This window comes from Vombatus ursinus, unplaced genomic scaffold, assembly GCF_900497805.2.
Source record: "Vombatus ursinus unplaced genomic scaffold, bare-nosed wombat genome assembly UNPS02011613.1, whole genome shotgun sequence".
NCBI classification, from domain to species: Eukaryota; Metazoa; Chordata; class Mammalia; order Diprotodontia; family Vombatidae; genus Vombatus; species Vombatus ursinus.
This window is the reverse complement of record NW_020951391.1, coordinates 3,412,305-3,429,862: the sequence shown is the minus strand read 5'-3', so window position 1 is coordinate 3,429,862 and position 17,558 is coordinate 3,412,305. Positions and strand designations below refer to the sequence as shown.

Here is a 17,558-nt window from a genome sequence, read left to right as displayed (position 1 = left end):
GGCATCAAACCGTGCCAAACCCTTTTGAGCAAGAGATATCAATACCAGGTCTATTACCTCCAAAGACATCAAAGAAATAGTAAATGTATCCGTATGTACAAAAAATATTTATAGCATCTCTTGTTGTAACAGCAATATACTCCAAACTAAGGGGGTTCCCATCTATTGGGGAAACAGCTAAACAAATTAGAGTACTTAAATGCAATGGAATGGAATACCGCAAGAAATGACGAAATGGATGATTTCAGGGAAAATCCAAAAGACCTGTATGAAATGATGTAGACAGAAGTGAGCACCCATTGCCTAACCCAAAAAAAAAAAAGAATCGAGCAGAACCAGAAAAAACTAGTTGTACAGTAACATTGTAAAAAAAAAAAAACTTTTGAAGACTTAATCTGAACAATTCAACATGCTACTCATCTCCTAATGGAGAGGTAATGAACTCGAGATGCATAATGAGATACATTTTCAGACAGACAATATGGGATTTTGTTTTGCTTGTTATAATTATTACAAGGGATTTGTTTGTTTGTTTTTGTTTTTGTTTTTTTCCAATGGGAGAACAGGTGAGAAGGCAAAGGGAGACAAGGATAAAGTAGCAAAAGAAAAGAGTCATTGAGGCAGAGGCATCTTTTTTTTTTTTTTAATGGAGAGACAAAAACAAATGGAAGGCTACAAATAAGGCCAGGCAAGCAGGATATCTTTGAAAGTTACAGACTGACCTTATTACATACTTTAAAAAAACATGAAGTATAAGTATTTCATGTGCCATCCTCTTGTTCTGTTATACCATGAATATGCAAATGTCTATTCCATTTGGTGTTTGTTATGTTCAAGAAAATTAATTTTTTTATAAAGAAAAATAACCCTGAAAGACTTGAGGCTTCTGATCAATGCAATGACAAATCACAATTCCAGAGGACCAAAGATGAACCAAGGTAGGTGATGGATGAAACACACAGGATAGGCATGTTTAGAATAGGCACTCTGGCACAATTCAAGAGTATGCTTTGACCATAAATATTTGTTATGAGTGTTTTATTTTTCTTTTTTGTCATAGTGCAACTGGGAACTAGAGAATGTGGGAGAGAAATTAAATGGTTGCTAATTAAAAAAAAAAAAAAGAGAAAAACCCTTACTTGACTGTACCATTAACTCAAGTAATACTCTGATATTTCTTCTACTTTTCTCTGCCAAGTACCTTTAAAAAGCAGTCTACATTCCTTGTCACATTCTCTTTTCATTCACTTCTCTCAGTCCTTTGCAGTCTGGTTTCCAACCTTACTACTCAATTGAAACTATTCTTTCCAAAGTTACTCATGATCTTTTGGCAAAAATAATGCCCTTTTTGGTCAAGAATATCAAGGGGATTAATGGAAAAAGTACAAAGGAAAGTGGCCTAGCCATATCAGATCTAAAACTGTATTATAAAGTAACAATCATCAAAAACTATTTGGTACTGGTTAAGAAATAGAATGGTGTATCAGTGGAATAGATTAGGTACACAGGATAGTAGTAAATGACTATAGTAATCTACTATTTGATAAACCCCAAAGACTCCAGCTTCTGAGATAGGAACTCACTATCTGAAAAAAAAAAAAACTGCTGGGAAAACTGGAAAATAGCATGGCAGAAACTAAGCATAGACCAACATCTCACATTGTATACCAAGATAAGGTCAAAATGAGTAAATGATTTAGACATAAAGGATGATACTATAAGCAAATTAGGAGAGCAAGGAATAGTTTACCTGTCAGATCTATGGGGAAGGGGAGAATTTAAGACCAAACAAGAGATAGAGAACATTATGAAATGCAAAATGGATAATTTTGGTTACATTAAATTAAAAAGGTTTTGCACAAACAAAACCAAAACAACCAAGATTAGAAGGAAAACATAAAGATGGGAAACAATTTTTGCAGCAAGTGTTTCTGATAAAGGCCTCATTTCTCACATATATAGAGAACTGAGTCAAATTTATAAGAATACAAGTCATTCCCCAATTGATAAATGGTCAAAGGATATGAACAGGCAGTTTTCAGATGAAGAAATTAAAGCTATCTATAGTCATATGAAAAAATGCTCTAAAACACTATTGACTAGAGAAATGCAAATTAAAACAACTCTGAGGTACCAACTCATACTTATCAGATCGACTAATATGCCAAAAAAGGAAAATGATAAATGTTGGAGAAGATGTGCACTAATGTATTGTTGGTGGATCCAACCATTCTGGATTGCAATTTGGAACTATGTCCAAAGAGCTATAAAACTGTGCATACCCTTTGATTCAGCAATACCCACTATGAGGGCTGCATCCTAAAGAGATCATAAAAAAGGGAAAAGGATTCACACGTACAAAAATATTTACAGCAGCTATTTTAGTGGTAGCAAAAAAATTGGAAATGAGGGGATGTCCATCAATTGGGGAATGGCTGAACAAGTTGTGGTATATGAATGTAATGGAATACTATTGTGCTATGAGAAATGACAAGCAGGACAGTTCAGAAAAACCCTGGGAAGGTCTATAGGAACTTATGCAGAGTGAAGAACACAGTAACAGCAATATTGTAAGGAGGATCAACTGTGAAAGACTTAGTTATTTTGATCAAGACAATGATCCAAGACAATTTCAAAAGACTTATGACAGGAAAATGCTATCCACCTCCAGAGAAAGAACTGCAGAGTCTGAATGCAGATCGAAGCACACTATTTTCTCTTTTTTGTTGTTTTTTTGTTTTTGTGGCTTTTCCCTTCTGTTCTGTTTCTTTTTTCACCACATGACTAATGTGGAAATATGTTTACGTGATTGTACATATATAACCTATATCAGATTGCTTGCCATCTTGAGGAGGGGGGAGTACAAGGGGGGGAGAGAGGAAAAAATGGAACTCAAAATCTCATTTTAAAAATGAATATTGAAAACTATCTTTACATGTAATCGGAAAAAATAAAATACTATTTACAAAAAAATGCCCTTTTCTCAACCAGTATTTGATAATGTTGATTATTATCTCCTCCACCTGGATACCATCTCCTCTCTAGATTTTCATTGACCCTGTGCTTTCTTGATTCTCCTCCTACCAATCTGATCACTACTATCAGTCTCCTTTGGGGGCTCCTTCTCCGTAACATACACCCTTACTGTGGACGTATCCTAAGGCTCTATCCTGGTCCATCACATGGACTTAATTATCAGCTCTATGCAGATGACTCCCAAATCTATACATGAAGCACAAGTGTTTTCCCTGAGCTCCTATTGTGAATGTCCAAATGCTTATGGGACACTTGATACAGAATGTCCCATAAGCATCTCAAACTTAACATTTCCAAAATAACCCTCCTTGTCATTTCCCCCCCCATCTACCCATAACTGTGCCCATTACATACCCCTCTTCCTAAAATGTCTTATTTCTCTTAGAGCACCATCATCCTCCTAATCATTCGTTTTAACCTCATTGGTTTTGTCCCTGATTCTTCACTCTCTCTCTTTCACTCCACATATCTAATTGGTTGCCAAATATTCTCTTTTCCACCTACACATCACCTTGCCTATCAGTCCCATTCTCTCTACTCACACAGCCACATTTCACCTGGACTACTGCAATGGCCTTGTAGCTGGTCTCCCTACTTTATCTGTCTCCTATCTCTAATCCATCTTCCACACATCCACCAGTGATTTTCTTAAAGTACAGGTTGGGCCATCTCACTCACCTGCTCAATAAACTCCAGTTACCCCTAGGATAAAATATAAATTCTTTTAATAGACATTTAAAGTCCTTCAGAAGTCAGCCCTAACCTTTAATTTCCAGCAGTATTACATTACTCCCCTTTCCACATTCTATAGGCCAGCCAAACTGTCTTTCTTGCTGTTGTTCATACATGACATTCTATCTCCCACCTTTGTATTGGCTGTCCTCGGTGCCTGGAATGCACCCCCTCCTTACCTCTGACTCTTTGAATTCCTTGTTTCCGAATCAGCTCAAGCACCACCTTCTACATGAAGCCTTTCTGAATTCCCCAGTGGCTAATGTCTTTAGCCTTCACTCCTCCATCCCCTGCCCCTACAAAAAAAATTACTTTATATTTATTTTGCATGCATTTTACATATATATCCATAAGCTTGTCTCCTTTCCCTGATGGAATGAGTACAGGGACTGGCTCACTTTTGTCTTTGCACCATGCTTGGCATAGAGAAGGTACTTAAATGGTTCTTGATTGATGGATGGATGGATGATTAATTCTAATCTCTAGGGGAAGAAGAAAGCTAAAAGCTTTCATATTAGACAATGAAATGTCCTTCAGTACTGGTAGTGTGTGTGTGTGTGTGTGTGTGTGTGTGTGTGTGTGTGTGTGTGCACTTTAAGCCAATTGCAAATGGAAAAAATGAAACTCACCATCGTGATTTTTGTCCAGACTAGTAAATGCCAACTTCATCTTTTTCTCATGGTTTTTAAGGTACTGCATAAACTCTTCAAAATCTAGCTGGTTATCCTTGTTAGTATCACCAGCACTTAAGAGATCCTACAAGCAAGAAGAAAACCATTAGAGAGAAATTCTTCAGCACTATTGTATAGCTGGACTGATCCTATTAAGTGAATCAGTTTTGTCAGTCCATGGCTAAATCAAGGAAAGACATGAAAATTACAGACTTCCAGTACAGTGGTATCAAACTCAAATAGGAACAGGGGCTGCTAAATCCCACATGAGAATCTCTTCAGGCTGCATAATGACATAGAAATCTACATGTTAATAATATCCCTGTTTTATTGTCTTTTTGTTTATTTGTTAAAGTTTTCCCAATTATATTTTCACTACATTTCACCTTGGGCACTCAAGAGTGTTATGGGTCATACCATACACCCCATGTTTGACACTTCTGTTTTAGAATGAAAAGGGACCTTAAAGATCACCTAAGACCTACCTCTCACTTGACGTTCCATAGTTTCTGAATTTTATAAAACACTGGAAAAATCACCATTATACCAGATGCAAACAAATCCAGGTTTCAGGAAGAATTCTTTATTGAAACAATGAAGCAAAGACTTCCATAATAAAAGGCATGTTTTCAAATGTTATTATAGTGATAGCTTCTCTGATATGTACATTAAAAGTCCTCAAACTAGAGAAATTTCTAACTGATGCCCAAGCATGTCACTGTTCTCATTCTGCTGGCTATGGCCCTCTTTGCAAAATATAGATACCATCCCAAAATCATCCTATTTATTTTACAGAATTAAGAGAGAAGGCAGTATGGTACAGTGGAAAAAGCACTGACCTTGGAGTACTCATATATCTGTTTACATGTCTAATTACCCACTACTTATATATCCTTTTAAGGAACATAAGCCCCTTGAGCACAGGGCCTATATTGGGTTTTTTGTCCTTACACCCTGAGAAATTAACACAATGTCTTCCACATAGTTGATGTAATAAATCCTTGTTGAATGTAATTTAAGTCATCCAGATAAGAATGAAAAGGAAACTTATTAAGGTCATTTTGAATTCTATGAACTTCTTTTGCTTTTCAACTACGTATCATGGTCCTTCTACACATAGATTGGCAGCATAGACTTGGAATACGCTTAGCACAAACAATAAACTAGACAAAGCATCCAAAAGTATGACTATCCCACTTTACCTTGAGCTGCCTTAATACCATATTAATTAGCAAAAGTAGTTCTCTGAAGCAAAGTCACAAGTCTCTGCTTCCTAGAGAAAACTTGAAGCCTCATTCTGCCTGCTTCTACTTCCACAAATCTGTATAGGTCATCCCTAATGACTAGAATAAGAGTGGCCAGGTGGTGAGGTGGATAGAGGGCCAGGCCTAGAGTCACCGCTTCCTGAGTTCAAATCTGGCCTCAGATACTTACTGGCTATGTGACCCAGGGCAAGTCATTTAGCCCTGTTTGCCTCTGTTTCCTCATCTATAAAATGGGCTAGAGAAGGAAATGGCAAACCGCACCAGTGTCTTCACCAAGAAAACCCCAGATGGAGTCATAAAGAGTTGAACATAACCAAAACAATGGCCAAACAAAAACATGACTAGAATGGACTCCCCCAATAAATTCAAATTTTGTTGAAATTTTTCTCTTTCTTCAAACCAGCTGTCATCATTAAAGCCTTCCTTGATCCTCCTCTCTTCAAATATTTCATAGTCTCCTCTGCGAATTTAATATATTCTAATCTAATTAAGTTACATATATAAATATATATGTCTTTTCTCCTCTTACTAGATTAAAACTCCCCGAGACTGAAGACCACATCATCATTTATCTTTGAATCACCAATGCCTAGCAGAATAATTTTCAATAGAAGGCACACTTAAAAAATATTATTGAATTGAAATGACAAAGCAAGTCAAAATGACTTGCTCTTTCTATCCTTGCTTGGTTCACCTTTATCAAGACCAAGTTTTAACTAATTTGCTTTATTAGAACCATTCCTGGCTGTCTACATTATCTTTGAACCCTTTATCTAATGCCTTTCCTTATAATCAGACACACACTCTTCACCTGTTTCCTCTTCTCTATCTATATATAAACCTACTCTTCAGAATTAGATCAATTTCCTTTTACAAACTCACATACATGTGATTTTACATGAAAAAAAGCGTTGTGGAGATAGGATCCTTGTTTTTTACCCTCTTTCTAGAGGCAGCTAGTGATGCAGTGAATAGGGTGCTAGGCCTGGAGTTAGGAGTAGTTCAAATCTAGCCTCAGACAATTACTAACTGTGTGACTCTGGGCAAGTCACTTAACCTCATTTGGCTCAGTTTCCTCAACTGTAAATTCCTTAACTGTAAACTCTAAAATAATAACACCTACCTCCCAGAGTTGTCGAGGGGATCAAATGAAATATTTGTTAAAGTACTTAGCACAGTGCCTGGCGTATAATAAGTGCTATATAAATTCTTTTTCCCTCCCCTTCCTACCAACTTATTGTGTGGACATACAAATTAAGGTCGCAGGTGAGTAATTGCTAAGAACATTCCTTTAAAAATGCATACACAAAAAAAAATGCATACACTCAGCTTGGAATAAGGAAGACTCATCCTCATGAGTTCAAATTCAGCCTCAGACACTTACTAGCTGCGTGACTCTGGGCAAGTCATTTAACCCTGTTTGCCTCAGTTCCTTATCTGGAGAGGGAAATAGCAAACCACTCCAGTTTCTTTGCCAAGGAAAACTCCAAATGGAGTCATGAAGAATGTGAAATGACATAACAACAACAACAAACATTCCAGAGGGCTTGAGAGATCAAATTCATTATCTTTTGGAAACACATATCTCTCCACCTTCAAGATTTAGCTCAAGTACCACCTTCTACACCCCGCCCCCCCAAAAAATGCATACACAGTCCCTACCTTGGTATTTACCATCTTCAACCTAAGAAAGTTAAAAAGGCATAAATTCTCAAAACTTTGAGTGATTCTGATGATTTTGACCAAATTTATTTTTAATATTCTAAAGATAAAAACCATCAGTTTTTATGGTTTCAAGCACATGTAGTTTAAGTAGTCTGTGTCAATAATCTGTTTCCTGATGAAATCATTGCCCTCCAAACTTCAATGTTACTCAATGCCATTTTCAGACCACATCTGCATTATCTTTATTGCAAGGATCGATGAGGAGGAAACGGAATTAAAAAGCTTCTGCCTTTTTCAGCCCATTTGTCATTTGTGTTTCCCCCATAAGAGAGGAACTTTTTTCTTTTTATCCTTCTCTTATGCCTTATTCGTTTAAGGAACATTTTTCTATTTCCCTTGAAAGCTGCAAAATGGGGCTTGTTGTAGAGGAAGTGGGAAGAAAAGATGAATTATGGCAAAAAGATAGGCAGCTAGGTGTCACAGTGGATAGAGCTTGGAATCAGGAAGACTTATCCTCATGAGTTCAAATTCATCCTCAAACACTTACTAGCTGTGTGACCCTGGGCAAGTCACTTAACCCTTGTTTGCCTCAGTTCCTCATCTGCAGAAGGAAATGCAAACCACTCCAGTTTCTTTGCCGAGGAAAACTCTAAATGGGTCATGAAGAATGTGAAATGACATAACAACAAAAACAAATATTCCAGAGGGCTTGAGAGATCAAATTCATTATCTTTTGGAAACAAATATCTCTCCAACTTCAAGATTCAGCTCAAGTATCACCTTCTACACAAAGCTTTCCCCTACCTCCCTTAACTACCTTGAATTTATTCTGAATAATACAGACATGTTGCCTCTACCACAGAATGGAAGCTCCCTGAGGATAGGGATTGTTGCCTCTAACCACAGAATGGAAGCTCCTTGAGAATGGACTGATTGAATAGAGGTCTCTGATTAGGTTTCGTGTTAACAAATGCCCAATGTCCACCGCTAGGCACCTATGTTCTTTAGGGAACAGGAAATCAGAAGTGATTCAGACAAGCAAATGCTAACCCAGATCTGACCACGTGTTTCAGCACTATATATCCTTCGAATCTGATGCATTCTATGCGTTTGAACAGAATGAAACCATAACCCCAAAATGACAGACAGCCATGAACATTCCCACATGTAGGCAGAATGAGTCTTCTTTATAAGGTACAGCTTCAACCAGTCTTTCCCCTGCATGTACCCTTAACATCACTGACCCTCTCTGCAAATACTCTTACCACCAAGTATAGGCCAGTTTATATCAAGAGATATACTAACAGCCTCCCTATTTTCTGGCTCCAATGAATGCCCTAAAAGAAATACTATTGCAAACTATTAGAGATCTCTCTAGCTGAACTCCACAGCCCTGGCCAGCATGGAATGGAGATCAATCAAAAAGCATTTATTTAATTCCTACTGTATACCAGACCTTGTGCTGGGAATAGAAAGACAAAAAACAAAATCCCCCTTCCCTAAGGAGCTTGTAGTCCAGTGGGGGAGGGTAATAAGTGCATATGCATAGGAATATACAAAATATATACATACATAGGAAATAGCCAGCACAAAGGAATGAAGGCAAGAGGCGTAATATCATGTTTGAGAACTAGTAAAAAGTCTTGTTTTCCTGAACTACAGTGTGCTTTGAGGGAATAATGTACAATAAGACTGGAAAGCTAGGTGGCACAATGGATAGAGTAACAGATCTGACATCAGAAAGACTCATCTTCCTGAGTTAAAGTCTGGCCTTGGATACTTACTAGCTGTGTGACCCTGGGCAAATCACTTAACCCTGTTTGCCTCAGTTTCCTTATCTGCAAAATGAGCTGGAGAAGGAAATGGCAAACCACTCCAGTATCTTTGCCAAGAAAATCCCAAATGGGGTCAGGAAAAATTGGGCATACTGAAACGATTCAACAACAACAATAAGGCTGGAAAGGTAGGATATAGACAAGTTGTGAGCTAACAACTTTTGAGAGCCTTATCAGCCATTCAAAGAGAGGGAAGACATGAAGAGTGAAATGAGCAGAACCAAGAGAACATTTTATATATATGTATGTATATATATATATATATATATAGTAACAGCAATATTGTTCAAAGAATAAGTATGAAAGAAAGAGTTATTCTAAGTATTAGAAATACTGAAATCGACTACAATGCATCTATGAAGGAAGAAGCTATCCACCTCCAGAGAAAGAACTAATAAATAGGAGTATGCATAGCATGGTTTTATGTGTGTGTGTGTATGTACATCAAATGGTGACCTTCTCTAGTGTGGGGTGGGGAAAGAGGGAGGGAGACAGTTCAAAACAAAATGTAGCCAAAAAATAAATTAATTAAATTAAACAAAAAAAAGAAAGAGAGAGAGGGAAGACAGGAGGACAAACTTCCACCTCCTACATTGTTTCCTTGCCCCCATTAATTAAGGCCCCAAGCCCCTAAAAAAGGGGTCTGAGACAGATAACTCTTGCCATTAATCCATTCATTACCCAAGGAAGGTGTAAAGGACGACAGGAGCTGGTTTTCTGTTTTGGTAAATGGCCAAGAGAATTGGTGGAAGGCAATTAAGCTGAACCTTCCACAGTCTCTCTTAACAGATGTTTTATTCATTTTCTTGGTATAATAAAATTGTGTGTGGCTACAGTGCAAATCAAGTGTGGAATGGTATGAAATGTAGAAAGTTGGTCAGATTAAAGGGAATCTGCCCAGTGAGGGGAAGGGACAAACCAAATGAAGATTTCCATAATTTTACTATTTCAAAGTGATGTTCTAGTATCATAGAAAATGTAAAACACTGAAGCATATCTATTAAAAAGAGAAGTTTTCACTTGCCATTTGTATTTATTATAGTTTTAGAAGTCTTATCAATAAGGCATGAAGAGAAATTTTAAAAATTAATTATTATCAAAGAAGTCAAAATATCTGTTTTTCATACAACATGATCATATATCTAAAAAATGGAGTCAACAACAACAAAAATTAATGGTGACCAATGATTTTACTAAAGAAATTAGACATAATTCCCCTCTCCAATTATCTGTACCATATTCCAGCATTAAAAATAACAAGAAATTAATAGCAAGAAAAAGAGCCTTTACAATATTAAAAAAAAATGCACTAAATATTGACTTGAAGCATACATACAAGAAACCTGTAGAAAAACAACTTCCTTAACAGAAATCAAGGAAAAACTGACTAAATAGCAAGATATTCTCAGTGCAAGTCAGGTAAAAACTGCAAAAAACAGTAAATGTATCCCAAACCAACTTACAGATTTAATGCAATACTATGCAAAATACCAATATGTGATTTCACTGAATTAGATAAAATCATAAAAAATGTCATATGGTAAAATAGTGACAAAGACTCAATCTGTGATTTTCATAAGGATAGAAGAGTAAAAAAGAAAAACAGCAAAGTGGGGCTAACAATACTAGATATGAAAACATTACAAAGCAATAATTATTTTTAAAATGTCTCTTACTGGGGAAAGAGTAGAAAGTCAAGGAAACATAATAGGACCCAGGAATAGAACCCAGTGAATATAAAAAAAAGTGATGCTTGATAAGCCCACATTTTAAAAACATTAGGAATAGAATCACCATTAAAAAAAAAAAAACTTTTTGAAAAAAATGGATGGCAATACAGCCAAAAAACAAATGAGTTTAGATACACATCTTATGCCATATACCATAATAAATTAACTGGATCCACAATTTAAATTTTTTAATTTATTAAAAAATGGAAGAAAAAAAAATTTTCTTACCTAGTTAAAGGAGGGACAATTTTATCAAACAGAACTTATTCAACACAAAATAAAAGGGTTTGGTTATATGAGAATAGAAAGACTTTGTAAAACAAAGAACAATTTCTCTAAAGTTAAAAGAAAAGAAATAGATTGAGAAAATATTTGCTTTCACAATATAAAAATATGTATTAAATGCTTAAGATTCTAAAAGGAACTGATGTAAATATACATTCTCCAATGGAACAAGAGTCAAATGATACAAATGGGCAATTTAGGAACAAGAAAATGCAAATTGTTGCTAAAAGAACATCAACTTCCTCAATAATCCAAGAAATGCATGTAAAGACAACCTGAGGATATGTTCTTATAGAAAAATACAAAAAATTTATGAAAATCTAATATCGGTAGAACCGTGGGGAAACAGGCATCCTATTACAACGAGACTAGTGCAGACGTTTTGGAGGGCAACATAGCAATATATGGTGACTAATACAACTTTTCATGCCTTTCAATCCAGCAAATCCATTGTGATGACTTTATCCTAACAATATTTTTTTTTATTTTAAACACATCTCTACAAAAACATTCATAGTTTAATACGAAAGAAGTTTAAAGCAAACGTATGAAGAGGACAGCAAAAAAATAAGTTGGAAAATATGGTTCATGCATGTAATAAATAGAAATAATACAGCATTTACTATATGTCAAGCACTGTGCTAAATGCTTTACAATTATTATCTCATTTAATTCTCACAACAATTCCGGGAGGTTACAGTTTTGGTAGTTGTATCCCCACCATCTAGCACAGTACCTTGTTCATAGTAAGCACTTAATAAATGATTATTGAATTTAATTAAATAAATGCCAAGAGGCATTTGAAGAAGAAAGGGGGAAAAGAGTCATAAGGATAGAAGAAGAGTAGAATGTGAGAAATATAATGGATTCAGATGCCATGGGAACTATACACACACATCTTTTACCATCCCCTTTAGCCAGTGCTATGTAAGCTCTATTAAGAGGTTTCCACTAGGCCACATACCTCCCCCAGTCTCCAGTCCTCTCAAATGACACCTCCTCCAAGAAACCTTAACCTATCACCATACCTTTCCACCCACACTCCCCATATATCACTTTGCTGGCACATCTATGTGCTCACCATATGTCGCTTTGTATTATAGTTATTTGTCCTATGTGTCTTTTCCCCTACCTATAAATTCCATGAGAGCAGGAACCTCTTACCATTTTTTTGTCTTTCACCCAGCAAACAGCATAAACTCTTCATAGAATAGTTGCTTAACAAATGTTTGTTAAATTGCACAAAACTCTTGATGGTATTTGTACACCAGAGCCTTAAAAGCTCAATTATTTTCCAAAATTAAATCATAGGCTCATAGTTTTAGATTTGGACCTTTCATCTCTTCCAACCCTCTCACATTTACAGAAAAGGAAAAGGAGGCCCAGAGAGAGGCTGTCACTTATCCAAGATCACCCAGGTAATAATAAGTGGTAATACAAGGATTCAAACTCAGATCCTCCAACTCCAAACCCAGCACTTTCTCCATTAGAAAGCCATTTATCTAGGGCTTCAATTCTACATCTAAGAGTTCTCAGCAAGCAGCAGCCATGAAGACACATTTAGGCCACTAGGTGTCTAGAGAGGTTTCCTAAAAGCAATGGTCAGTACTTTGAAAGGGCCCCTCTCCCAGAGCCTCACAATTTCTGAAACACATTCAGAGGTTACAATCTGTCATCACTGTCAACCGTAGGGGACACTCTTAGGGGATTCTCAGAATGAAATCTTTCCACTTTTGCTCACTCAATCATAAGATCATGGATTAAGTTGGAAAGGAGGTCAAGATAGGTGAGATTTTCGTTATTTTTCATTCATCAAATTAATACAAGAATGAGGATGGGGAAAAGGTGTTTTTCTTAATTAAATTAATTAAAGAAATTCAATTTAGCTATGTGTCTTTCGCTAGATATTGGAGGAAAGGGTTTGGTTTTGCCCACGTCTGGCCCGTCCCCTTTAAAACCTGTTCGGGGCTGCCCACATTTTGCTCATCTTTGCCTAGAGAGAAGTGCAACTTCCCGAGACCCTCTTGAAGCTCGACAATGTCCACCTTCCCGTCCCCGTCGCGGTCCAGCTGCCAGAAGAGGTACTCATAGCGGCAGTTGGACTCTTTGTCTTTCTCGTCGCTACTGGAGGTTAGCACGAAGCCACGCACCCAGCGGAGCATGGTGTCCAGAGGCAGTGGGGGGACACCCTGGGGGACGTGGGAAAAGCCTCCTCTGGACACCAGCCGGGTTCCCAGCTTGCCCTCCTCGGCCCTGTCCAGGCCTTGGCCCCCGCCCGGCCCAGCCGAGGACGGCGGTGGCGGCGGCTCGGGCTGCAGATCGAGACGGGCCCGAGCCGTCTGTCCGCGTAGAGGCAGCTGCACCAGCACCCGGCATAGCGGACAGCAGGCAGCGGCGCTCATTTAGCTGCTGTGCACGGAGGTGAGCGTCCTGGATGGGAAGCTCTGCCCGTCTGCCTATGGCTCAGGGTTGGCCGGGACCAGGAGGGCCCTGCAGGGGCACATTTTCGGGGCGCAGTTAGAACGCAGAGAGGAAGAGGAGCCTAAAGTCCTGCGCCCGTTTCTCCGCGGAGGGCAGTTCCTGCAGTGCAGCTCCCAAGAGTGGGGCAGGACGAAACTGGGAGACTAGCACTGATATTGTGTCGGGGCGCAGGGCGCTGGACTGGCAGGGAGCTGCAAGTCCCCAAGCTCGTGTCTTTCCTGAGCATCCTGACTCAAGCCACCTATGGTCTGTTTAGCTGTGTCCCTTTCTGGGTCCCTGCCAGCCTACAGGACAACACACATTCCGGTGCCTGGCTCAGTGCATTAAACGCAGTAGGAGCTTCAGAAATGTAAAATGAAGCGTTAAGGCAGCTACGGAGATTTCCTCCAGGGATTAATTTTGACTTTGACTTTGGGGTGGGGTCAGTCTTTCTGTAGGAAACGAGACACCTAAGGAAGGGCAAAGAAGGTGAAATGAAATATAGGTAGCGATAGTTTACCTTCGGTTCTTCGCTGCTTTGATTGGTTCTTGTGATAATACTTTTGGGGTTGGGATCCTGAAGGATTGATATAGAGAAAGCAGAGGAATTGCGTAGAAACCTGTCCACACCCTGAATTTTGTGTTAAGAAGCTAATGATCTGATCTACAGTCAGCTCCATGTCTTGTTTTAACTGACTATATAGAGCTTCTTCACCTTTGGCTGCAAAGTATATAATCAATCTTTATTGACCATTTGGTGATATCTGTGTGTAGAATTGCCTTTCGGGTTGCTGACAAAAGAGTGTTTGTTGTGACCATTGAGTTATCTTGACAAAACTCTATTAGTCTCTGCCCTGCTTCATTTTGAACTCCTGCTTCATTTTGAACTCCAAGGCCAAACTTGCCTATTATTCCAGTTATCTTTTCACTTCCTTCTTTAGCATTCCAATCTCCTATGATGAATGTGACATCTTTTTTGGTATTATTTCTAGATGTTGCAGGTTTTCACAGAACTGATCAACTTTGGCCTCTTGGGCATCAGTGGTTGGAGCACAGACTTGTATTACTTCTATAGAATTATGATGTTGAAGGGTTTGCCTTGGATTTGAGCAGATATCATTTGGTTATTTTTGAGATTATACCTCAGTACTGTTCTTTTTACCTTTCTGTTGACTATGAGGGCTATTCCACTTCTCCTAAGGGAGTCTTGACCAGTTGCATATGGAGTGACATCTAAATTAAATTCTCCCATTCCTGTCCACTTCAGTTCACTGACACCCAAGATGTTTAATCTTTCCATCTCCACCATCTCCACCACATCCAGCTTACCTTGGTTCATTGATGTTACATTCCAGTGTTCCATGCCACATTGACCTTTACAGCATCAGACTTTCCTTTTGTCACCAGGTACATCCACAGCTGAGCTTCCTTTCAGCTTTGGCCCACTTTATTAGTACTGGAGCTACTTGTAGTTATCCTCCGCTCTTCCCCAGGAGTATGTTGGACACATTCTGACCTGAGGGGTTCATCTTCCAATGTCATCTCTTTCATCATTTCAGTACTGTCCATGGTATTTTCTTGGCAAATAGACTGGTGCAGTTTGACATTTCCTTCTCTAATGGATCACCTTTTGTCAGAACTTTCCACTATGACCTATCTGTCTTGGGTAATCTTGCACAGCACAGCTCATAGTTACATTGAGCTATGAAAGCCCCTCTGCCATGACAAGGCAGCGGACTATGGATCAGATCATGAGCTTCTTATTGCAAAATTCAGACCTAAATTGAAGAAAGTAGGGGAAATCATCAGTCTATATAAGTAAAACCTAAATAACATCCCTTATGAATATGAAGTGGAGGTGATGAATAGACTTAAGGGATTAGATCTGGTAGATAGAGTGTCTGAAGAACTATGGACAGAGGTTCATAATATTGTACAGGAGGCAACAACAAAAAACATTCCAAAGAAAAAGAAGAGTAAGAAAGCAAAATGGCTGTCTGATGAGCTTTACAAATAGCTGAGGAAAGAAGAAAAGGGAAAGGGAAAGATATACCCAACTGAAGGCAAAATTCCAGAGAACAGCAAGGAGAAAATGTTTTCTTAAGTGAGCAATGCAAAGAAATAGAAGAAAACAGTAGAATAGAAAGGACAAAAAGATCTCTTCAAGAAAATTAAAGATGTCAAGGGAACATTTCTTACAAAAATGGACATGATAAAAGACAAAAATGGTAGGAATTTAACAGAAGCAGAAGAGATTAAGAAGTTGCAAGAATAACACAGGAGAACTACACAAGAAAGATCTTAGCATCATAGATAACCAAGATGGTGTGGTTATTGATCTAGAGTCAGACATCCTGACTGGAAGTCAAGTGTACCTTAGGAAGCATTGCCAACAATAAGGCTAATGGAGGTGATGGAATTCCAGCTGAGCTATTTAAAATCCTAAAAGATGATGCTGTTGAAGTGTTGCACTTAATATGCCAGCAACTTGGAAAGCACAACAGTGGCCTCTAGATAGGAAAAGATAAGTTTATATCCCAATCCTAAAGAAAGGCAATAACAAGGAATGTTCAGATTACCAAAAAATTGTGCTTGCTTTACACACTTGTAAGGTTATACTTAAGATTCTGTAAGCTAGGCTTCAGCACTATGTGAACTGAGAATTACCAGAAGAGCCGGCTGGTTTTCAAAGAGTCAGAGGAACGAGAGACCAAATTGTCAACATTCATTGGATTATGGAGAAAGCAAGGGAGTTCCAGAAAAACATCTACTTCTGCTTCATTGACTACATCAAAGCCTTTGACTATGTGGATCACAACAAAATGTGGCAAGTCCTCAAAGAGACTGGAGTACCAGATCATCTTACTTATCTCCTGAGGAACCTGTATATAGGTCAAGAAGTGACAGTTAGAACCAAACATGGAACAACTGATTGGTTTAAAAATGGAAAAGGAGTACAAGGTTGAATATTGTCCCCTTATTTATTTAATTTATATGTAGAGTACATCATGTAAAATGCCAGGCTGGATAAATCAAAAGCTAGAATTAAGGTTGCCAGGAGAAATATCCACAATCTCAGATATGTAGACAATATCACTCTGATGGCAGAAAGTGAAGAAGAATTCACCCTCTTGATGAGGGTGAAAGAAGAGAGTGTTAAAGCTGGCTTGAAGCTTAACATCAAAAAAAACTAAGATATTGGCAAATGGTCCTATCACATGTTGGCAAAAAGGAAGAAGAACGGGAAGTAATGTCAGATTTTATATTATTGGGCTCAGAGATTACCGCAGACCGCAACTGCAGACATGAAATTAAAAGACATTTGCTCCTTGGAAAGAAAGCTATGGCAAATCTGGACAGCAGACTAAAAAGTATAGATGACACCTTGCTGACAAAGGTCCATATAATCAAAATGTTGTTTTCTCCAGTAGCAATGTATGGATGTGAGAGTTGGACTATAAGGAAAGGTGAGCACTGCAGAATAGCCACTTTCAAATTGTGGTGTTGGAGAAGACTTTTGCAGGAAGATCAACTCAATCAATACTAAAGAAATTAATTCAGGTTCTTCACTGGAAGGTCAACTACTGAGGCTGAAGCTTAAATACTTTGGCCACATAATGAAAAGACAGGACTCATTGGAAAAGACACTTATGTTGGGAAAGATTGAAGGCAAAAAGAAAAGAGGATGGCAGAGTATAAGATGAATAGATAATGTTATAGAAACACAAGAACTTTGTTAGACTTCAAGAGATAGTGGAGGATAGTATGGTCCATGGAGTCACAACAGACAGAAGAGGAGCAACCACACCCTACCCACCAGCTGTGTCTATCCAGTTCCTGGTTAAGTTAAAGCTTTGGAACATGGGATGCCACTCCAAC

General features: G+C 38.2%; 1 protein-coding gene and 1 pseudogene across 1 annotated transcript in view; both read right to left on the bottom strand.

Moving 5' to 3' along the window:
* Window positions 1-13,381, bottom strand: part of LOC114039109 (calcium-binding mitochondrial carrier protein SCaMC-1-like) — a 46,364-nt gene extending 32,983 nt beyond the window's left edge. The window contains exons 1-2 of the mRNA XM_027856750.1: window positions 13,196-13,381; window positions 4,398-4,524 (exon numbers count right to left, since the gene is read on the bottom strand). Coding sequence (XP_027712551.1) covers window positions 4,398-4,524; window positions 13,196-13,381 — 313 coding nt within the window. The remainder of the gene's footprint in view (window positions 1-4,397; window positions 4,525-13,195) is intronic.
* A 462-nt stretch (window positions 13,382-13,843) lies between these two features.
* Window positions 13,844-15,248, bottom strand: LOC114039108 (annotated as a pseudogene).
* Window positions 15,249-17,558: the final 2,310 nt, after the last annotated feature.